This window comes from Dipodomys spectabilis, unplaced genomic scaffold (assembly GCF_019054845.1).
Source record: "Dipodomys spectabilis isolate Male_0828 unplaced genomic scaffold, ASM1905484v1 ptg000175l, whole genome shotgun sequence".
Taxonomy (NCBI): domain Eukaryota; kingdom Metazoa; phylum Chordata; class Mammalia; order Rodentia; family Heteromyidae; genus Dipodomys; species Dipodomys spectabilis.
In genome coordinates, this window is record NW_024870852.1 from 21,015,582 (window position 1) to 21,038,920 (window position 23,339).

General features: G+C 51.4%; 1 protein-coding gene across 1 annotated transcript in view; it reads left to right on the forward strand.

Moving 5' to 3' along the window:
- Positions 1-23,339, forward strand: part of Eya2 (EYA transcriptional coactivator and phosphatase 2) — a 113,408-nt gene that overhangs the window by 39,033 nt on the left and 51,036 nt on the right. Inside the window, exons 2-4 of the mRNA XM_042694520.1 lie at positions 4,614-4,732; positions 6,576-6,718; positions 13,735-13,851. Coding sequence (XP_042550454.1) covers positions 6,616-6,718; positions 13,735-13,851 — 220 coding nt within the window. The 5' untranslated portion in view covers positions 4,614-4,732; positions 6,576-6,615. The remainder of the gene's footprint in view (positions 1-4,613; positions 4,733-6,575; positions 6,719-13,734; positions 13,852-23,339) is intronic.

The following is a 23,339-nucleotide window of genomic DNA, read 5'->3' on the forward strand; positions in this document are numbered from 1 at the left end:
AAATTCGTCCAGCCTGAGTGACAGACACTCAGTCTGAGTTCTAGTTCTTACCTCAAAACCATTCTAACAAAAGTGAGAAAGAAGGAAATGAAACCATACAACGTGGCATACGGTCGGTTCAACCTGAAATAGGACTAAACGTTGAAACACTCATGGCACCCCCAGGCCCTGCTGGGGTTCAGAGTGATGTAATCAGAGGAGGCCAGTCACAGGAGAGATTAATTTTAAGACATCTGCTGCTCTCTGTGGCAGATGGCGGCATTGAACATTAGAGGCACCAAGCTTCGGAGTGGAGTCAGATGGTGGTTTTTAACTCCTACCCTGAGGCTCACGGTGGCCCCAAAGCCTGCCACTCCCTGCCTCTGCTTTCTTCTCTCTAAATCAGGGCAGAAATTCTCCCAGCCTCCCCAGAGCTGGGGCTGAGGACAGCTGTGCCTGGCTAAAGGCACTGCGGTTCCTGTGGCTTTTGTGGTAGTATGGGCTTCCTGGAGTACAGATGAGGATTTGGGCACAAGGAAGTTCTTCTGATATTTCCTTTCTCTCTCACCCATCCTCTTCCTGATGATGAAAATTCGTGGTGCCTTAGCCTCAGAGCAAGGCTGTGGGTCCTGGGTCATCACAATGGCTGACTTTGAGGCCCACAGCAGGGACGGGAAGGGTAGCACTGCCTCCTGGAGTTCAGAGTGCCTCATAGGCACTGTGGGCAGGCCTGGGCTGCTCTCCAGCCTCTGATCATGAGATGTCCCCAGGTGTCCTGGGCCAGTGTGGCATCCCTTCGCAAGAAAAGGAGAGAGAGAGAGAGAGAGAGAGAGAGAGTTTAATGGCTCTGCATGAGAAATATCCTATAAAAGTTCTACATTTTGCTTCAAGGCCCACCAACCCTTCCTCCCCTGTCACCTGGCAAGCCTGTGTGGCCCTGTGCCAGCCTGATGCCACACACTAGGCCCAGCTTGAAGGGGCCCCCGGAAGCCTAGAGAATGCTGGCACATGCATCAGAATATACAGCCCCTAAAACTGCATGGAGATTTTTCTTAAGCCAATCATAAGCCAAGCATAGGGATGCATGACTGGAATAACAGCCATACAAGAGGCCCTAGGTAAAAGCAGATCAAGACTAAAATGTTATGGGGCAGTGGGGGTGGGGAGGAGAAACGTGACCCTGCATGAAAAATAAATAAAGCAAAAAAGTACTGGGTATGGCTCAAATGGTAGAGTTCCTGCCTAGCAACTGTCAGGCCCTGAGCTCAAACGCAGGGAGGGATAGAGGAAGGGAGGGAGGGATAATAAGATAAGAGGTCTCATATTGTCACCCCACACTGGGTGCTGGCTTGAAGGTGGCTCCTGGCAGGGAGGGGGTACCTTGCTATTCTTGATGGTCCAGCTGGGGAGACCAAGGCAGGCTCTGGTGGAAAGCAGGGCAGCTTTGAGAGCAGGCTGTGTGTTCTTCAGAGAGCTTTGGATCCTGACTTTCAGATCAGAATGGAAATAGACTAAAGAAATGAGAGGAGCCCCTCCCCTCCCAGAGGCAACATGCAAGTGCCTTCTACAGTTTGTACACTGGGAACCCCAGCTCTCTCACTTTGGGGGATCTGCTTTCTGAAAACTGCGGGCAAATGCACCAGGAAGCCTGTCCAGTCGCTGTGGAATTTGTCACGAGAATAAAGATGCAGCAGACTTGAGGCGGTGCATCTAAGGTGTTATGCAGCAGTAAAAAAGGGACCAGCAGGACATTTCATCACTAGAATACAGAGGTCCTAGAATGAGAAGTGCCGAGCGATCTCACAGATAAAAGCTGGGGGAGATGGCAGCAGCCACCGTCCATGTACTCTCCTGGCTGTGTGCTGGTGTCACCCAGCGCTCAGGCTAGCAGGGTCTAAGGCTCAATGCTGATCACATTCCTGGGCAGGTGATGTGGACCAGGATGGCGTCCCAAAAGATGAGGATGGCAGCAACCACACAGCGCCTGGCGTGCGCTCTGAGTGAGTTTATTCCTCCATTGCTCATACTACAAACACTTATTAAGCCACTGTTGCTGGAGGCATGGCTCAGGCTCCAGCCTAGCTAGCAAGGGTGACTTCCAACCTTGGTACTGCCAAAATAAAGGCAAAAACCTTGGGCAGGGTGGAAGCTACTCTGAAGGGACTTCTAGAAGATTTGGGAAATCTCATTCAAGGCTTTAAAAATAGACCAAATGCTGCCATTGATGAATTTTATTTCATTTATTTTGCTGGTCATTGGGCTTGAACTCAGGGCCTGGTTGTTGTCCCTGAGCCTTTTCACTCATGGATAGCACTCTACCACTTTGAGCCACAGCGCCACTTCTGATTTTCTGGTAGTTAATTGGAGAGAAGGGTCTCACGGACTTTCCTGCCCAAGCTGGCTTCAAATCGTGATTCTCAGATCTCAGCCTCCTGAGTAGGATTGCATGGATGCCCAGATTATTTTATTTTTGGTGCCAATACCGAGGCATGAACTCAGAGCCTGAGCACTTGCCCTCAGCTTTTTAGATCACAGTAGATGCTCTACCACTTGAGCCCCCATCCCTCTTCCAGAATTTATTTTAACTGGTTAACTGGAGACAAAAATCTCACAATCTTCTGCCCAGGCTAGCTTTCAGTTGTGATCTTCAGATCTCAGCTTCCTGAGTAGCAAGGATTATAGATGTGAGCCACTGGTGCACCACTGAGGAATTTGAAGTCTGATAGGGAAGACAGGTGTTCTGACAGAAAGAACAGCATGTGCAAAGGCTCTGAGGCAGGAGGGGGCAGAGGTGAGAAGAAGGCCAGTGGTGTTGGCATAAGATGCCAGGCACCGAGTTGGCAGCGCTAAGCCAGCTCAGAAGTCTTCCCTTCTACGTAAGAGCCACGGGAGGCCATCTGAGGCCCCACAAAGGGCTGAAGGGGGGATGCAGATTTGATTGTCAGCCATACAGCAAGAGACCCAACTGGAGCGAGGGGAGAGTGGCCCCCGGAAGTCCTGTATGGAGGCCTTGGTTAGCCCTCCAGGGAAGAGAGGGCCGGGGCCATGGCTATGGTGGTGAAGTTGCCATGTTGACTGGATGTGTGAATTGGGAAGGGGGGGAGCAGGTGGTCATGCTGCCCCTCCCCGGAGTCAGCCACCCGAGGATGTATTTTGCCCTGAACTCAATTGGGAGCCACAGGGGTGGCCGGAAGCCTTCAGATCTGACCTCACCTGCTGTCTATCCAGAGGCCCACCGTGACTGCCAACAGGCTTTGATTTCCTAACCCTGGAGGATGCTGGGAGTCAGCTCTCTCCTCCCAGCCTACTGACCATCTGTCCTCCCCGTCCAGCAGACAGGGCCCCCATGCTCAGCCAAGGTAGCCTGGTGCTTGGGAGAGGGGGGTAAGGGGAGGGTAGGGGGCCACCCACCTGGGACCCTCCATCTGTTTCTGATCTCTCCCTGCCTTTGAAGTGCCCCACCCCCACCCCCAGCTGTTAGCCCAGGCCAGGGGCTCCCCCAAAGCTTCTCCCATCCCAGGGGACCAGGGTGGTGACAAGGAGAAATAATGGAGCGGCAGGCCCGGCAGGAGGCCTGAGGGTGGGGTTTAGAAAACCATCCTCAGAGCAGGGAGGTAGCAGTGGTTTACAGCAGTGAAAACGGGGGGGGGGGGGGGGGGGGGGGGAAGGGGAGAGAAAGCTTTTATAAATGAGCCCCATGTGTCTTTGTCCTTGACAAAATGGGGGCAGGAGATGGGGCTTGGGGAATCTCCCCTGAATGGAGAGGAAGCTGGTCTCCTGTTTTAGCCACCATGGGTATGTGTGATTGGGGGTGCCTGTGCCCCCTAAACGCTGTCCCTCAAACCACCATGGGCACAGTAAGAGGAGTGCTGTGGTGCATCTGCGCCCCTTCTCCCCTACCCCCCATCCCCACCATGGCCAATGGCCAGAATCTGGGGGTCAGCCTCCGTGGAGGCCCTGGACTAGCACTGCATGGAAGAGGCCCATGGAGATGCCGGGACATCGGTGCAGACAGTAACTGGGCATCTTTCCTTCACCACAGCCAGCCGCTGCCTGGCCCCCTGGGAGCCCTAACGTTCCCGGTCCAGCAGTGCCACCTGCCCTGCCTCCAGAGTCCCCAGTTCACCGATGTTCGTGTCAATGATGTTTAAAAGAAACTCAAATACCTTTTTTTTTTTGTCAGTCCTGGGGCTTGAACTCTGGGCTTGGGCGCTGTCCCTGCTCTTTAGCTCAAGGCAAGTGCTCTCCCACTTGAGCCACAGCGCCACTTCCGGTCTTCTAGTGGTTTATTGGAGATAAGAGTCTCATGGACTTTCCTGCCTGCCTGGCTTTGAACTGTGATCCTCAGATCTCAGCCTCCTGAGTAGCTAGGATGACAGGCGTGAGCCACCGGCACCCGGCTCAGATACCACTTTTCTAATGACAAAATCCAGAATGGAGAAGGGGGACGTTTGAATCAAATGGGGCACTGTCATGGGGAGGACTTAATTCCTCAGGTCCCTTGGTGAGAGGTAAAGGTTTATTAGGTAGCATCTCTGGGAAGGCAGGGTTTCGGTGATCAGTTTGAGAACTAAGGATCATTTGTGAGCATGCATGATAATGAACCAACTCCCTGTCCCTTCGTCTCCTGCCAGGTACAGGGCAATGTTAGACGAGACCGTCTCACCCAGCCTCACTGCCCACAGCGACCGCAGGGAACTGCAGACACTGAGCTGGCACGGCGCTGTGCCAGGCTCTTTGAGTGACCTCTCAGGTAGGGTCCCTGGCTGCCACTTTGCTGAACTGGTGGTGTGTGTCCCTGCCCCAAGTATGCTGAGGGCACCTCAGCCTTCCTAAAGTTGTATACCAAGACCGGGCCTTCTCTTGCCTTTATTTTCTTTTTACTGGTCCGGGGGCTGGAACTCTGGGTCTGGGTGCTATCTCTGAGCTCCTTTTGCTGAAGGCTAGCACTCTCCCACGTAACCACAGAGCCACTTCTGGCTTTTTCTGTGATTAATTGGAGATGAGAGTCTCACAGATATTTCTGCTGAGGCTGGCTTTGAACCAAAACCCTCAGATTTCAGCCTCCTGAGAAGCTAGGATTACAGGCTACCCTCACCTGGTTCTCTTGCCTTTGGATTGATGGTAATATATTGGGCGTGCACAGCTCTCCAACCTGTCCCTTCTCACAGACAAGTGTGCTCCGAATTTGTGCCCTGAGTTCCCTCCAGTTTGGGGACATTCGAACAGGGTCACAGAACACAGTCACTTTAGGGTGACAGGAAGTCAAGTCTGGCTGAAGTAGAGGAAGGAGGAGAGAGTTCTAGGGTTTTAAAATGATTGGCAAGTAGTGCAGCCAGGTCCTGTCCCACCACAACAATCCTTGCCATTGTTTTGCTGCCTTCCTTGTAGAGCTGGAGTCAGTAAAGGCACCAAGCTGTTCCCCTTTAGGCAGCCCTTTAACCCTTTCCTTGGCCCCTGGGAGTTTGCTGCTGGAGGCTCAGGCCTCCCTCTTTTTCTATGTCTCCTAGCAGTTGAGGCGCCGATGCTGGGTGGCCGTCACAGAAAACCAAGTGGCGTGCCTCCAGTGTAAAGCCAGCTCCCACTGTCCCCAGACAGTGGCATCACCTGGCATCTGGGTTATGGAGTGGCCTCATGGAGGGGTCTGGGCCCTTCCAGTCGGCCCACGGGGTCTAGACCCTGGCCTGTCCTGGCCTTTTATACCTGGGTTTGTTCTTTTGATGCGGGATGCCCTCAAGGGTGAGGTGGGGCGTGCAGGGCCCCAGGACCCAGTTCTCCACCTCCCACTCCCCTTGACTCCACCCCCTGAGGCACGGTGGTGCATGCCTGTAATCCTAGCTACAGAGGGCAGAGGTAGGATGATCACTGTCTGCGCTAGCCTTGGTGGAGTGTGAGGCTCCAGCTGGATAAATAACAACGAACTAAAAGCCAAAGGCCTGAGAGTGTGTGAAATGGCAGAGCACTACCTCGCAAGGCGAAGGCCCGGGTTTCAACCCCCAGTGCTGAAATTAGAAAGAAAAATCAAAACAAAACACAAATCTGGAAAAATGTCCCAAATCCAAAACACATGTGGTCCTAAGCACGTCAGGTAAGTGACACTCAGACTGTGTGACCTTCTTGGCCTCCTCGTGGGTCACTAGAGACACCGTTGCCTCCTGAGGACCAGGCTACCCTCAGCAGAAACACTGAGGCCCACTGCTCTACTGACCCGGCTACCATCGTCCCTAACGACCCCTGGGTCCAGCCCACTTCCTGGTCCAGTGTCTTCTGGGAGGACAGAGAGTGGATGGCAGCCAGCACCCCACACAGGACCATCAGGAGCTCCATGATGGATGGGGCACCCGGGCCCTCGAGCTGCCAGCCAGAGGCAGGACATGAACTAGGGTTTAATGACCACAGAAATGGTCTCTGTTCCACAAGCAGTAAATCAATATCTAAAGGACGGCGGTGGTGGTGGTGGTGGTGGCGGTGGTGGTGGTGGTGGCGGTGGTGGTGGTGGTAGTGGTGGTGGTGGTGGTGGCGGTAGTGATCCCAGGATCTGGGAGAAGGGATGCTGGGCAGGGCCGAGCCACTCAACCCTCTCTCCTTCCATGCAGACGGAGCCCCCGTGTCCTCCCCAGCCAGCCCTCCCCAGCCATGGCAGCCTATGGGCAGACTCAGTACAGCGCCAGCATCCAGCAGGCCCCGCCTTACGCAGCCTACCCACCTCCTGTACAAGCCTACGGGATCCCTTCTTACAGTGAGTACCCGCCAACCCCTGGCTCGGTCGCCATCCTTTCCCATCAGCAGTCCCAAGAGAAAGAGGTCATCTTTCCCAGTACGTCCACCCTGGGTCGTGTGACAATGTTCAGAGCAAGACCATCAGGAGAGAGCCATGGGGCTGAAACCTGTGGTTACGGATGAGGTCATCTCTCAAAGGAGAGAACCCAGACTAATCACCGTGGGGAACCTAGGGAGTTTCTTGCCTACATAGCTGGGTATTGGCTTCAGGCAGGGTTGGATCTAGGCACTTGAGCAATGGTTCTAAGTCAACCTCCATTTCCCTTTGTGTGGGCTTCTGTCTCCAGCATATGTTTCCACTGTGATGGCAAAGCTGGGTGCCAGTGGCTCACACCTGTAATCTTAGCTACTCAGGAGGCTGAGATCTGAGGAACTCAGTTCAAAGCCAACCCAGGCAGGAAGGTCTATGAGACTCTTATCTCCAATAACACACACACACACACACACACACACACACACACACACACACACACACACACACACACACACACACACACACACACACACACACACACACACACACACATACACACACACACACACACAGCCCTAACACCTCCAGGTCCCCCAGAACAGGTCCCCCATGGCATCTAGGAGGAACACAGGTTGGGGAGATATCAAACTGTACTTCTCCTGGCCTCAGTGCCCCCCACCACCACTACTGGAAAAATCACTTACTCATCTCATCTTTCCAATTGTCTGGAGTTGCTCGAGTGCAGAAACTGAATGTTGTTTTTTCTTCCCTTCTTCCTCTGTACTCTGCTTTAGTCATTGGTTCATTTACAATTCACCCATTCATTCACAATTCATTCCTTCATTCACAATGTACCCGCTCATTCACAATTTACCCATTCATTCACAACTCACCTGTTCATTCAGCACTGGGTGACACAAATGCACACAGCACTCAGAGAGGCAGAGCAGGCCACCTTCCTGCTGCTTCTAGTCCAGAATGGAGGCTTCTAGTCCTGAATGGAAGGATGATGGGTGACATGGCCTTGGTGTTTCTTTAGCTTCATAAATATATCTCGTATTTTCAAAATTGCTTCCCAGTTTGGGCATGGCAAATGTTCACATGTTAGTTCACAACATCCATGTTTGTTTGTTTGTTGTTTTGTCAGTCTTGGGGCTTGAACTCTGGGCTTGGACGCTGTCCCTCAGATCTTCAGCTCAAGGCAAGTGTTCTACCACTTGAGCTTCAGCACCACTTCCAATTTTCTGGTGGTTAATTGGAGATAAGAGTCTCACAGATTTTCCTGTCTGGGCTGGCTTTGAACCACAATCCTCAGATCTCAGCCTCCTGAGTAGCTAGGATTACAGGCGTGAGCCACGGGTACCCAGCTAATCTCCATATTTTTAAATAAGTAGATGAGCAGGGAGCAAAGAACCTAAACTCAGCGTCAACAGTAGCCCAGGGCAGGGCTGTTCAGTTCAACACCAGCTTCTGTTTGCCCCAGGAAGACAGGAGTTTGCAAACCCTCACACACAAAAAATGTAGATATACATTTCTCTTTCTCTTTCTCTCTCTCTCTCTCTCTCTCTCTATATATATATATACACACACACATACATAGATATATGCAGTTCTATGTATACATATATATGTATGTGTGTGTATATATAGAGAGAGAGTTAGGGGAAGAGAGTTTTGTTTTGTAACAGTACTGGGGCTTGAACCCAATGACTGGGCACTGTCCCTTAGCTTTATTCACTCAAAACTGGTTCTCTACCACTGGAGCCACACCTCCACTTCTGACTTTTTTTCCTCCTTTCTTTTCTTTCTTTTTTTTCCCCTCTCTTCCCTCCTCCCCCTTTCTTTTCTTCATGGTTAACTGGGAATAAGAGTTTCCCGAACTTTTCTGCTCAGGTTGGTTTGAAATGTGATTCTCAGATCTCAGTTTCCTGAGTAGCTAAGATTACAGGCATGAGCCACCCGTACCTGTCAAGTAAATAAATGTTTAAAGTGTTTTCAGCCTCAGACCCTGATGTATATATAAGAGAAGGCTAAAGATCCCAACAATAGCAGAAAAGTTTTATTTTCAAATCCAGGGCCAGGATCTGGCCTTTAAATGAGCAGCTTAGGCCCGGGGGTAATGCTCAGGGCTAGAACACTTGCCCAGCATGCTCAAGGCCCTGGCTTCCAACAAAATAAAATAATAGCCGCTCACTGACCTGGGACCAAGAGTGGAGAGGTGACAGACAGCTGGCACAGGAGGGGGACACCCAGGCAGAGGGCAGGAACGGGGCAGATCCGAAGAGATCAGTGGCTGGGCATGAGGGAGATTAGGAAGCCGTGGGGAAGGTGTGGGGTTCGTTCCAGGTGAGGCGGGAGCCACTGGCGGCTTGTGGGCAGCTGCCATGCGCTGGTTTAGGTTTTCAGAGGTGTCTGGCGCTTCTGCAGGGAGGAGGTGCTGCGGGGGAGCAGGAGTGCAGGGAGGAAAGGAGCAGGGCCGGTGGAGGGCAGGGCAGTGATTGGCCAGAAGCAGGAAGGAGCCAAGGGCGACTCCATCGAGAAGATGAACAGACATGGGTCACCTGAGTTGACTTTCTGTCCCTCTGCCTTTTGTCCTCTAATGACTCTAATCCCACACTGTTACCCTCCTCGAGGCCCAGAGAGGGTAAACACCTCCCCCCAGGTCACCCAGCTGGGGAGAGGAAGCAATGGAATTTCATCCCAGCGTCTGAGCCCCCAACTGTTGCTCCCCACTGCAGGGACGTGCGCCCCATAAATCCTGGGGGATTACCTAGGACAGACCTGGGCTAACAGGTGTGAGTGCCCTGCTGACTGTGCCCCTCCTGGTACTCACAGGAGCCCTTCCCCCACCTGGCCTAGAGCCAAGCACAATGCAGCCGGATTATTTTTCACATAAAAGCAGAAATTAGCCCTGTTCCCAGACAGAGCAAGGCATCAGATGGAAGTTCATTTGGCACAGAGTCATTTTTATGGTGTGGGTGACTTTAGAAGCATCTGATCCCAGATTAGCGTGCACAGCCTGGAGTTCCTATCCCACCCCGTCCAGTGCTGGCCCTGAGACCCTGGGCCTCAACTTGATCTTTCATACAATGGAAGTAATACTAACTCTGATACCCCACGGGGGTCATGAAGACTAAATGAAATCATTGCTGTCAAAAGTAAAGGGGCTGATAATAAATACTCCCCACTTGGCAGGCCATTATTGTCTCTTCCTACTTCATAGGCCTGGTAATATGAAAGCAGCCAGACAATGTCTGTGCATCCATGTTTCAATAAAACTTTATTTGTACAAAACAAGCAAGGGGCCAGGATTTGGCCCCTGGACTCCCACCTAGATGAAGAGCTCTCAGGGCCCAGCCCATAGGAAATTCTCAGAGCATCAGATTGACAAGGGATTATCAGAAGCCAGGCTTCCACACCCAGAATTTCTAGGTCAATGTCCAAATGAGCTGACTACCCAATTTACAAAAGAATATAAAGGCTTTTCTTTCTTCTCTGAGGTACCCATAGATCCCCACAGATAAGCTTGCCCTGCCATGGAAGTTGGTCATCCCCTGAATTGTGTGTGTGTACGTGTGTACTTGTGTACGTGCATGTATGTATGCCACAGTATTGGGGTTTGACAATGTCCCTGAGGTTATTTTTGCTTAAGGCTAACTAGCACTCTACTACTTAAGCCACAGCTCCACTTCTGGCATTTTGGTGATTTATTGAAGAAAAGAATCTTTTCTAGAAGTGGTGCTGTGGCTCAAGTGATAGAGCGCTGACCTTGAGCTGAAGAGCTGAGAGACAGCGCCCATGCCCAACAACCCCACAACCAACGGGAAAAAAAGAAAACGTATCTATTTAAGGGGCTGGGAAGGTGGCTCAGTGGTAGTGCTTGCCTTGCATGCATGAGGCCCTGGGTTCGATTCCTCAGCACCACATAAACAGAAAAAGCCGGAAGTGGTGTTATGGCTCAAGTGGTAGAGCACTTGCCTTGAGCTGAAGAGCTAAGGGACAGTGCCCAGGCCCAGAGTTCAGGCCCACAACTGACCAAAAATTAAAAAAAAAAAAAAAAAAAAAAGAATCTTTTCTGCCCAGGCTGGCTTTGAACCACAATCATCAGATCTCAGCCTCCTGAGTAGCTAGGATTATAGGCATGAGCCATGGGCACCTGTCTTATTTCTTTCCCTGAATCAGGATCCACAAACTCTTTTTTTTTCTTTTTTTGCACAGAATTGGGTGGGAAATGTTTCTCTTTGCACCATACATGGAGCCCCCAAACTTCAGTTGTATTTGGAAGATTGTGTTAGTGTCTGCAGCAGAGCACTGAGCGTTTTAAGTGCATTGTGTGGCCCAGCCCTACCCTGTGTTTTTCTGCTTTTTGCTGTGTCTTCTGTCTCCAGAATGCCAGCCTGCGGTGTCTGCAGCTGCAATCCCATCTCTGAGCTGGGCATGGTGGCACATGCCAATAATCCCAGCATTCTGGGTTGAGGCAAGAGTAGTCAGCTCAAGAGAAATCTAAACTACATAATGAGACTTTCTCTAAAATAAATAAGGAAGCCTGGTGCTGGTGGCTCACACCTGTAATCCTAACTACTCGGGAGGCTGAGATCTGAGGATTGTGGTTTGAAGATAACCCAGGGCAGGAAAGTTTGTGAGACTCTTATCTCTAGTTAACCACCAGAAAAGATGGAAATGGAGCTATGGCTCAAGTAGTAGAGTGCTGGCCTTGAGCACAAAAGCTCAGGGACAGTGCCCAGGCCCCAAATTCAGGACTGGCATGAAAAGAAAAGAAAAAAAAAGAAAAGGAGGGAAAAGGGTGGGAATGAAGAAAAAAAAAGCAATCTGTATCCTCATGTTTCAGGCACTGAGTTGAGGTGGCCATCGGAAGGAGGGAAGGAAGCGGGAATGAGTGAGTGAGTGAGTGAGTGAGTGCCCTTGCAGAATGCACCCTCCCACCAAGCGCCCCAGTGGAGGAGGGGCAGCTGCAGGTGGCCCTGGCCTGGCAGTGGGGAGCTCATGGTCGTCCCCCTGAGGCCCAGAGCATCCCCGGGCCCCACTGACCCCTCGGCCTCCGTGTTTCTCCTGGGCTGTGAAAGACCAGCATTTGCTTTTTTGACTTTCTATCTATCATGGGCCTGACACCTTAGGAAAATCAAGTCAATGGATTGGATGAAAGGGTTTCTGTGGCTTTGAACTCAGGGGCCTGGCCACTGTCCCTGTGCTCCTTTTATTCAAGGCTAGCACTCAACCACTTGAGCCACAGCGCCACTTGTGGCTTTTTCTGTTTATGTGGTACTGAGGAATCGAATCCTGGGCTTCATGCATGCTAGGCAAGCAGTCTACCACTGAGCCACCTTCCCAGCCCCTGGATGAAAGTTTTTTTTTTTTTTTTGTCGGTCGTGGGGCTTGAACTCTGGCCTGGGCGCTGTCCCTCAGCTCTTCAGCTCAAGGCCAGCGCTCTACCACTTGAGCTACAGCGCCACTTCCGGTTTTCTGGTGGTTTATTGGAGATAGGAGTCTCACGGTCTCTCTTGCCCGGGCTGGCTTTGAACCACAATTCTCAGATCTCAGCCTCCTGAGTAGCTAGGATTACAGGCGTGAGCCACCAGCGCCCGGCAAGACTTGCTGACTTCTTTCTTTTTGCTTATGTGGTGCTGAGGAATCGAACCCAGGGCCTCAGGCATGCAAGGCAAGCGCTCTACCACTGAGCCACCTTCCCAGCCCTTGGATGAAAGTTTTAAAGACATCCAAAATACACGTGTCAAGCTGGGCCTTCCGCACCTGTGCCAGCCATGACTCCTGTCGGTCAGCTGGGTGCTCTGGGTTTTGGCCATGCAGCACCACGGCCCTTTCTCCTGGTGAACTCTGCCCGGCCCTCGAGTCACGGTCACTGCTGTCTCGGGACAAAGCCCTTTGTGTCCTCCTCTCTCCTCTTCCATGGGTGGAACTTTAGGATGCAACTCCTCACCCCGCAAAAGGAGAGGCAAGATGTTCAACTCCCTTCCCCTCTTCCCTCACCAGCTGGGTACCCATGGCACCCCTGCATGCAGACTGTGGGCTGTGTGGGGGTGCAGGTGCCGTGCTAGGAGACGCAGCCCCTCCATCCCAGCTTATCTTATGAAGTAGGATCTCACTACTTTTTTTCTCCTTGAACCACAGTCTTTCTATCTCTGTTCTCTTGCATAGCTGGGATTACAGGCATGAATCATCATGCCCAGCCCCATCTGTACCCTTTGATGAAGCAATTTTATTGCTCATGACAAAATAAGACAAACCCTGGCATCTCACGGGAGATATACCCTTGGGTTGTGAGACACAAAGTATGAGGCGCTCTTGGCCCATCCTACCCTCCCCCACTTTTCACAGTGTCCTGGAATGTTAAATGAATGAATGAATGAATGAGGAACAGAACAAAATTGTAAGTCTAAATGTTTTTCAAGTACAGTTGCAATGAAGATGGGACTCGTTACTGGTGATGTCACACAAGCCAGCCGGACGCCAGTGGCTCCGGTCTGAGGAGGCTGATATCTGAGGATTGTGATCCAAAGCCAGTCTGGAAAGACCAATCTATGAAACTCTTGTCTCTAATTAACCAGCCAAAAGCCAAAAATGGAGGAGTGGCTGGAGTGGTGGAGTTCATCTTGATGGAAAAAGCCAAGCAAGAGCTCAACACCCTGAGTTCAAGCTCCAGTACTGGCACGTGCACGTACACAAGCAAAAAGCAGGGCTGGTGGTGTGGTTCAGATGGTGGAGCACCCATTGAACAATATATTCCAATCCTAGCACCACCAAAGATAGATAGGTAGACAGACAGACAGATACATATATACATACTCACTTACATACACACACATCACAGGCCAAGCAAAATGTGGCTGCAGGGTAACCTTGGGTCTCTGGTTACGCTGGTTTGACAGCTGATGATGTGTGCTCCATACGCTCAGCATCTCTTCTGCAGGTTCAAGGAAAAATCCCAGCGTGTGTCCTCCATGCCTCTTTTTCCTCCCTCCCAGGCATCAAGACAGAAGACAGCTTGAACCATTCCCCTAGCCAGGGCAGCTTCCTCAGCTACGGCTCGAGCTTCAGCACCACGCCTGCCGGACAGGGCCCGTACGCCTACCAGATGCACGGTCAGTGTGGGCGGCCCCCTGCCTGCCTTCCCCGCACCCCCACACACACCCAGGGTGGAAGCCTGCTCACTCCTCCACCCAGTCACTGCTCCGCAGGTTTCCTGAACATGGACTGTGTGCCGGCTCTGTCTCCCGCTGTGGAGCAGCAGCAGATGCACTGATTCCAGACTTCAGACCGGGTAGTCAGAGGATTTGCCCCATGGCAGGAGGAGGGGTTTCCATTCTACTAGGGTAGTGGCAGTGAGTCTTGGAAGTGGAGGCTGGCTCCTGTGGGCAATTCATTAGCCTTGAGTGGAAAAAGCCAAGCAGGAGTGGGAGGTGCTAAGTTCAAGCCCCAGTACTGGCAGAACAAAAGGAAGAAAAAGCTAGCCTTGTTTCTTGTGGGAGGGTCTTAACCCCCAGGTCGGTCTTAACCCCCAGGTCGGCACAAAGCCGGCACCCTGGACCCTGCCATCTCCCATGTTTCTCTGCTGGTAGCTTTCCTGAGTGCTGGAGGGTAAAAGCTGACTCGTCTTTAAGCAAGGAGTGTCTGTACCAGTCCTGGTAGTAAAGCATTGTGAGGACTGGACTTGACCTTGCATTTGAGCTTGCACCTGAGCTTCTAAGGCTGGAGGCTGAACTCCCTGCTTCTGACAGGCCTCCCCTCCCCCAGTGCACCAGGGACATGATTTGTGCAGCCAGTTTACCATTCGCCGAATTCATTCATTCGTTTGCTATTTTATGTTACTTACTGAGCGCCAGCTGTTTTAGGCACTAGGACCCAGAAGCCACCAATCAGTTTCTTCAGGGAGAGACTTTCCAAAAAGCATGTGAGTGGCACAATCAAAGTGTCACCCTGGGCATGACCAGGGGAGGGGTGAGGATTGACAGTAATCTCATGGAAAGCCTAATTAGCCGTGTGGGGGGTTGGGGACTGGCACTCCAGGCAAGAACAGCATATACAAAGGCCCTGAGGCAGGATCAGGCTCCCCTAGTTAAAGCACCACAGAGGAGAGGTAGGAAACTTAGAATTCAGGGGATGAGGGAGACCTTTGGGAGCACTGGAGGGGGTTTAAGAAAATCAAGAACTGTGGCCATGGGCCAAGTAGTAGAGTGTCTGCTTACCAAGGGCAAGGCCCAGAGTTTAAACCCCAGGACCACCAGATAAAGAAAATCAGTTCTAGAAGAGGGAGTTTATTACTGGGGATCTCAGCTATACACCTCCCAGGCCAGTTTGTGTTGAATTTATGATGTAAACTGTGTCAGATTCATGAAATCTAGTACCATCTCTGGAACCGGTATGCTGTGTGTCATTGGACAAGCCACTGAACACTCCTGGCATTTGTTCTTCAGCTGTAAAGGTAATGCATGCTCCATGAGGAAAATGGGGTTGGGGAAGATCAAGGTCAAATCAGGGGTTGAGTGATAGGCGCTTGCTGTGGAGGGAAGAGAAGTCCTCCTGGATTATTTGCAGATTACTTTGACTCTTCAAGATGGTAGTTTCTGAGAGACCCTCCCTCCACCCTATTCATACCAAGGAGCCTGGATGTAATGTTTAGTTCCTTTCAGTGTTAAAGTGTTAAAAATCTTTGAATCCTTACTTGTTTTCATAGTAGAACTCTTTTCCTTACTGTTTTTTCCTGTTCAAATTTCCTTCCTTCCTTCCTTCCTTCCTTCCTTCCTTCCTTCTCCTTCCTTCCTTTCTTTCTCTTTCATGCCAGTACTGGGGCTTGAATTCAGGACCTTTCACTCTCACTTGGCTTTTTCACTCAAGACTGGTGTGCTCTACCACTTGAGCCACACACAGCTCCACTTCCAACTTTTTGCTGGTTAATTGGAATTAAGTCTTGGAGATTTTTCTGCCTGACCTGGCATCAAACCTCGATCCTCAGATCTCAGCCTCCTGAGACTTACAGGTGTGTATCACTGGTAATTTACTTATTTTTACTGACATAGTGGACCAGCTATGAGCTTCACTCTTTTAAAGTGCTCAGTTCCATCATTTAGAATATATTCACCACCACCACTAATTTTCTGGGGTTCCTGTTACCTCAAAAGGAAGCGCTACGCTCACTGTCCATCACCTTCCTGTTTTCCCCCTTCCCATACATGTCACTGCTAATAACACTCATTAAGCCTTACTCCTCTTTCACATTAATTTTGCAAGCCGGTGAAACCCCCAAACATCTATAGAAATCTTTCTCCCGCTGCTCTGGCTACAGGCCTGCACGCCCCCCCCCCCCCCCCCTTCCCCAGTCCCTGAGCCGGAGCAATTAACCACTAGGCATAGTTCCTGTGAACCCATGCGGAACTTCTTTTTGCAAATGTAAATGGATTATCATCAGTCTGTCATTTCACCTGTTACCATGACAACAGCCAGTTCACCCATGAGTCATCCATGAGGAGATGGCCCTGGGCTGAGATCCCCAGTTACTTGGTTTCCTTTGCTTTAGCGTGGGTACTCCAGTGCTGTTTCCTTCCTAGAACTCTGGGTTCCGTGAGTTTCTTAGATCTGTGGATCTATAGCTTTCAACAGATTTGTTTCTTCAAATATGTTTCCTGCTGTTCCTCCCCAGGGACCTCTTGTCTTTACCCTGACTTACTTTCTTTTTTGAGGAAGTGGGAGGGGAGCAGTATTGGAACTTGAACTCAGGACTTACTGCATACTATCCCTGAGCTTTTTTGCTCAAGACTAGCACTCTGTCACTTGAACCACAGCTCTGTTTTGTGGGATTTTCTTTTTTTTTTGGTAGTTAGAGATAAAGAGTCTCATGGATTTTGCTGGGTGCCAGTGGCTCACATCTGTAATCCTAGCTACTCAGGAGGCTCAGATCTGACGATCATAGTTCAAAGCCAGCCCAGGCAGAAAAGTCTGTGAGACTCTTATCTCCAATAAACTACTCAGAAAACTGGAAGTGGCATTGTGGCTCAAGTGATAGAGCGCTCACCTTGAGCTGAGGGACAGTGCCCAAGCCCAGAGTTCAAGCCCCACAACCAACAAAAAATAAAACACACACACACACACACACAAAACAAAAACAAAGAGTCTCATGGATCTTCCTACCTGCGCTGTATTTGAACCCCAGTCCAGGGGTATCAGCCTTCCGAGTAGCTAGGATTGATTTGTGAGCCACTGGTGCTGGCTCTGGTTTATATTTTCTTAACAGAGCCAACAGGCCTGGCTATGAATGACAAAAACACATCATCACAAGCCACATGGTGACTGAGGGGGAGAGGGCAGCATGGCCCCTGTGGGTGCCTACCTGGAGCTGTTTTCATCGGTGAGGTGTGACCCACTTCACCTGTGGTGTCTGTGCCTGGACAGGTGGAACCATTTCACTGTGTCATCCTGGCCAGGCCGAGCGGGCCTGGGGCTGCTGGCCCTGAGGGAGCTTCCTGTGGGCTGAAGCTCCTGACACGGCTCACCCTCCCCCAGCCCTGCCTGCCCCACCTGGGGTCACCTTGGTGTGTGCTAGCAGCTGCTGCCTGGGCTCAAACTTCCTCCTGAAGGTCACCAGAAGGTCACGGGGACGATCTCCTCTGGTTACGTAATAGTCTCCTAAAGCCACAGGGCGTGACAGCACGAAGGAGCCTGAGAGTCAGCTGGGGGTCATGTGGGGTTCAGCTTGCCACCGCTAAGCAGCTCCGTGGGGTAGAACTTGCCGCAGTGATGGTGAAGCTGTGCGCCTGCGCCGTGGGGTCTGCGCAGATCTGCGCCACGCGCCTGTGGGGGGGGGGGGGGAGGCGTGGCCTGCGCCATGAGGTCTGCACCTGCGCCATGAGTGCACCCTGCGCCTGCGCAGTGGGGCCTGCATCGTTGGTCTGAGCCTGCACCTGTGCTATGTACTAGCGGCGTCTGAAATGAGGCCAGACAAGGAACTGAATTCGTTCTTTTGTTGGGTTTTAATCATTTCCCCTATAAGTGTGGTTAGAGGCTTGGCAGCTCTACGGCAATCCAAAAGCCAGCTGTTAACAGGGTTAAGGCTGGGCAGGGAGGAGAGGGCATTCACCTCTGACCCACACTCGCCCAAACTCGAATGCTGGCATCTCTTTGGCTGTGGTATCTGGAGCCCGGGGCAGGTAATTAGGGTTTGTGGGGGCCTCAGGACAGCAGTGGTGTCCTTCCTTCTGAGAAGAGGGATGTCGCTTTCCCCCCTCTAACCCACCACTCCTACTGACCATGGAAAGATCACATGAGGGCAACAAGGAGGCCATGTGCAAGCAGGAGGAGGGCCGGGGCAAAGGCCTGACCTCGGCCTCCCAGCCTCCAGTCTGTGGACCTCCAGCGTCACCTGACCTTGGCCTCCCATTGTCAGTTGTGCTGGACAGCAGCCTGGTTGATGAAGACTAGGTTTTCTTTCTTCTTCTGGGTCTGGGCCTGGGCTCTGTCCCTCAGCTCTTCAGCTCTACCACGTGAGCCATAGCACCACTTCTGGTTTTCTGGTAGTTAATTGGAGATAAGAGTCTCATGGACTTTCCTTCCTGGACTTGCTTTGAACTGTGATCCTCAGATCTCAGCCTCCTGAGTAGCTAGGATTACAGGCATGAGCCACTAGCACCCGGCAAGGCTAGGTTTTCTTAGACAGCAAAAGTGGAGGTGGAGCGCTAAGCCCCTGGGGCGTGTGTCTCAGCTCTTGCGGTGACTTCACACACACCTATTTTTTACCCCACCATTGGAGGACTCCTCCAGATAAAATGACAGCATGGCTGCTGGAGAAACTGTCCCTTGGGGTCTTTGTGCTGTGTGGAGAGCAGGTTGGGGCCATGTGTTCATATGACTCTTGTCCCCACAGGAAGTAAGAGAGTAGCTACCGCAGACTAGGTGCCAAGAACAGATGTAACCCAGGGCACAGGTGGCCTATGATGGGTCACAGCCTAGGATGGGTAGTGCATGCCTTTAATCCCAGTACTTAGGAGGCTAAGGCATGAGCATGGAAGTTCAAGGCCAGCCTTGGCTACTAACAAAACCCTATCTCAAATATAGATAGGTAAATAGATGATAGATGAAATAGATATAGAGGACAGACAATAGATATAGATAATGAATGGATAACAGATAGATAATAGATATAAATGATAGGCAGATGATAGATAAATAATATAGATGACAAATAACGTGACAGTGTTTTTCTGAGAACACATTACAATAGTATTCTTGCAAAGATCACTGCTTGTTAAAACTCTGAACAAACTTCTTCCTATTTATGCATATCATTAGACTAATGTGCAGGGCAGAGGCCAGGAGGCCTTTTCTGTAAAGGAGCCAGAGAACGTTCTAGATCTGGAGGGCCTCAGTTCTCCATCTGAGCTGCACATGGCTCTGTGTGTAACTGACCTAGTAGAGCTGTCTGCCAGCGCAGCATAGTGACCAAAGTAAGCAGGGAGGTGGGTCTGGATTCATCAGATGCAGTGCTTTAGGGTCCTGGTATTAAAATCTAATCTTCAGCCAGATGCTGGAGGCTTGAGCTGTTCCAGGTAGCAGGTGACATGCCAGCCACACAGCCTTCCCTGAGCTGAGAGTCAAGTCTGGTCTGTCTGGAATTCACATCCCAGTGAGAGGACACATTTGTATTCATTATGACCTGTGTCACAAGTGCACAGCCTCATTTGCTCAGAGCCTGGAGGCTGGAGATGAGATTGGTGGAGGTTTGTGATGGAGGCTGAGGTGCTGATGAGGCTCTTCTGGGCTGTGTGTCACCTGCCTCTCCCTCTGCGTGCACAGGATCAAAGGTCTCGGGTGCCTCTGCTCCTCTTCTAAGGGGACCTCATTTGACCTCTGTCCCCTGACTGGAGCTATGGTCACGTGGTATTTGAGCATCATTGTTGGGGGGTGGTTAGTGGGGCATGACTCGGTACCCAGCAACCAGCACGTGAGGAGTTGGACAGATGACAGCCATCAGCTACCAGCTGGGAGACCAACAAAGGGGGCCGAAGGACAGCAGGTCTCTGAGGGGGAGCTGTCAATCAGCAAGAGCCAGCCAGGATCCCGCAGGGGCCAGTGACAGGAGGGCTCATGGCTGGGGGAGCGTGGGACAGGGGACAAAGATGAGCATGTGAGTCCTGGCAGAGCTGGTGGGTATGGAGAGGCTTTGGGATTTTTGTGGGGGCAACACCTTGAAGCCATTGGGACAGGGCAGAGAAACCAAGTGACCGCTGTGGGGTGGGGACAATAGGGGCCAGAAAGTGTGCGGGGATAGTGAGCCTTCTCCTAGATACAGCACCTGTTTTGCCCCAACCCTCCCTCCCACCCCTTCTTCCATGCTGAAATCAATGGAGTCCGTGCCTGTGTCCATGACTGTAACTGATTCCACTTACAAAATTCTAGAACCATCCAGCTCATTAGAAGACCCAGAAAGGGAGCTTCAACATTGTCGCCCCTGGGTCTTTTGTTTATCTTGTAAGAGTATGTGTGTGTTTGTGTGTGTGTGTGTGTGTATTGGTTCTGGGTTTGAACTCAAGGCCCGGGTGCTGAATCGTGGTTTGTTTGCTCAGTGCTAACGTTTCTACCACCTGAGCCACAGCTCCACATCTGGCTTTTTGGTACTTAATTGGAGATAAGAATTTCACAGACTTTCCTGCCTGTGCTGGCTTCAAACCACAATCCTCAGATCTCAGCTTCTGAGTAGATAGGATTACAGGCTTGAGCACCAGTATTGGCTTTATAATTTTTATTTCTAATGTTTCAATGGAATAAGAAGCTGTGCCAACATCCGCACCTGCAACCTGTGTGGAAAAGCAGCAGAATAAACCCCTCTAACACCTGCTAATATCCAGGAGAGGAGAAGAAAAATAACCATTAAAAAAAAAACCCAAACCCACAAACTCATGGAAGTGAAACAGAGGCTCAGCCCCCAGCAGGTCAGATTCTATTCAGGATGGAAAAGGATAATTAAGGGGGTGGCAAGAGGAGGGGAAAAGCCTCAGGCAGAGAGCTATAAGTTGAGCCAGACAGACACCACAACTCCACCCAGAGACAAGCAGCCTCCAGGACTGAAGCTTGGCTGTGGCCTGCACAGTTTTCCCCATCTGAGCAAATCTGATTTTACCTGTGCCCCCTAAAGGCAGATAAAAGGGGGTCTGCTGCCCTTGGGCTTCAGCTTCTCACCCTGAAACCTACAGAGAGTTTCCCTCCCTCTGACTTCTTCGGACTTCCGTGTCCCGGACGGTCAGCCAGCTCTGCAGCCTCATGTTATTTAAATGAGCATCAGTGCATACCTCTGCAGAATTCTCTGTGTGTTTACTTCTGGAGTTTTCCAGGAACAATACTTGGAGGTGTGTCTTGCTTTATGAATGGACCTTTATATTTTCCACTAAATAGTTTGGGAATCTTTCCCATCCCCCGCTCCCCCCCTTCATCTCTTGATTTCCTAGTATTGCACAGAAAGCTAGACACCTGGGTTTCTTACTGGTTGTGGGAACCCCAGTTCTGGGCCAGGGCGAGCCGTCTTAGGTCTGTTAGGCTTGGCTGTGGTGGAGGCTTACTTCTCTCCCTGTGGCATGGAGACCGGATCTCTCCTTGAGTCTGTGGCGAGCTGCGTCACAGGTACAGAGGGACAAAGAATGTAACCTCATGCTTCAGCTTCAGATACAAGAGCGATTGTCCCTCAGATACAAAAGCTGGTGTCCCTCTGGCCGCTTACTGGCTCCCCCAACCCCCCTTGGTGTCCCCAGGCTTGTAGGTACCTCCTTCCACCTCTGTCCCTATGGCATCCCCCCTTCCCCGAGGGCCCCTCTGTGATCCCATCTTAATCTTACCACCTCTAATAGAGTCTCCTTTGCTGGGACTGAGCTAGGACTTGAACCTGCCTCCTCAGGCCCCAGCATCCTCTATCTGGGCTCCCAGCTGAGCATTAGGAGACTGAGTGCTGCGTCCCCAAGATGGCTGGATTTGGCACAAATAGAAACTACCCAAGCAAGGGAGGTCAGCGGAGCCCCGAGCTCAGCTGGCTCCAATTAGTCTCAGTTGACAACGGCGGTGGCCCTGGCGGTCTGGACCTGGCCAAGTTCACCATGAAGAGGCCTCAGCCCGCGAAGGTCACCCTGTCCTCTTCCCTGTATAAACAGAACCCGCCACCCCCTTCCCCTGCCCAGCCGCACTGTATCTCTTTCAAAGATCTCCAAACACCCCAGCAGACCGTACCAAATTGACTTTATTGCTTTAAAACTAAGCCCTTCTGTCAGCTGCCGCCACCCTGCCCCAGGGAGGAAATCATAATAGATTTGTCTCTTCTGCAGCTTACACCTCTGTTCCTGGGCCATCGCTTAGCACCCCCATGGCCCATTTAGCCCCAGCTGAGTGATCTGAACGCGAGCCATATTAGGGGGTTTCTGGTAAGGCCTCAAGCCTGAGGGGCTGAGCTCCCAGTCCCCACTTCATAGCTTAGGATAGGAAACTGAGGCTCTAAGGAAGGAGGTGGCTCGGAGGAGCCGAGCTGGGGATAAGTGAGCAAGCCACCAGCCCAGAGCAAGCGAGAGATGCTAGAAACTCAGCAATTGACAAAAGACTTGCAGTGCACCATTCAAAATAGTCCAAAGGAACACAGAGGTTCCCTGGTGAGCAGATTATCACATTCTTAAGTAAAGAATGACTCTGTGCGCACATGTATGTGTGTGTGCGTATGTGTGTGTGTGTGTGCGCATGTGTGTATGCATGCCAAGAATGGGGCTTGAACTCAGGGCCTGGGTGCTGTCCCTCAGCTTTTTCACTCCAAGCTGGTGCACTACCACTTGAGCCACAGCTCTGCTTCTGACTTTTTGGTGGCTAAATGGAGATAAGATTTTCATGGGCTCTCTTGTGTAGGTTGGGTTTGAACTACGATCCTTAGAGCACAGACTCCTGAGTAGCTAGGATGACAGGTGTGAGCCTCCAGCAGCATCTCAGATTTTGTGACAGAATGGGCCAAGGAGAGGAGAGCCTGGTTCCAAGCCCAGGGCTGGGGAGGAAGGAGGAAGATGCTCCTCACCACTGGCTGTGCACACTTCCCCTGCCAGGCCCATGAGGGAGACCCATGCTGCACAGATGTCACGTGGTTGAGGCAGTCTTTGACTCCTTGGAACCCATGATGGAGACTCCTGAGGATGATGTATGGGGGAAGAGCAGGACAAGAAGAAACAGAAATTGCTCCCAGTGTTTGAGTCAGCTATTGCTGTATAACAAACTATCTGGGAGACTTAGTAGCTTAAAACAGCAACAGTATTTCCTTTCTCTCCATCTAGGCTTTCAGGGTTCAGCACGGTGGTTTTTCTGCTCTTTTCTGCCGGTGCCCAGGGCCCTCAGGCAACCGTGCCTAGCCAAGTAGTCAAGATACCCAGGGAGGCCTGTGGGTACCTTGCTGCTGCCCCAGGCTGGGGTACCTGCATCCTCCTTCACGCTGACTCCTCTAGGGGTCCGGCCAGCTTCCATGTAGCATGGCACAGGTGTCCATCCAAGGAAATGACAGGGAATGGCCAGCTCCCTGAGGGACTAGCTGGGTGATCAGAACATCACCTCTTCCTTGTGCGGTGGGTCA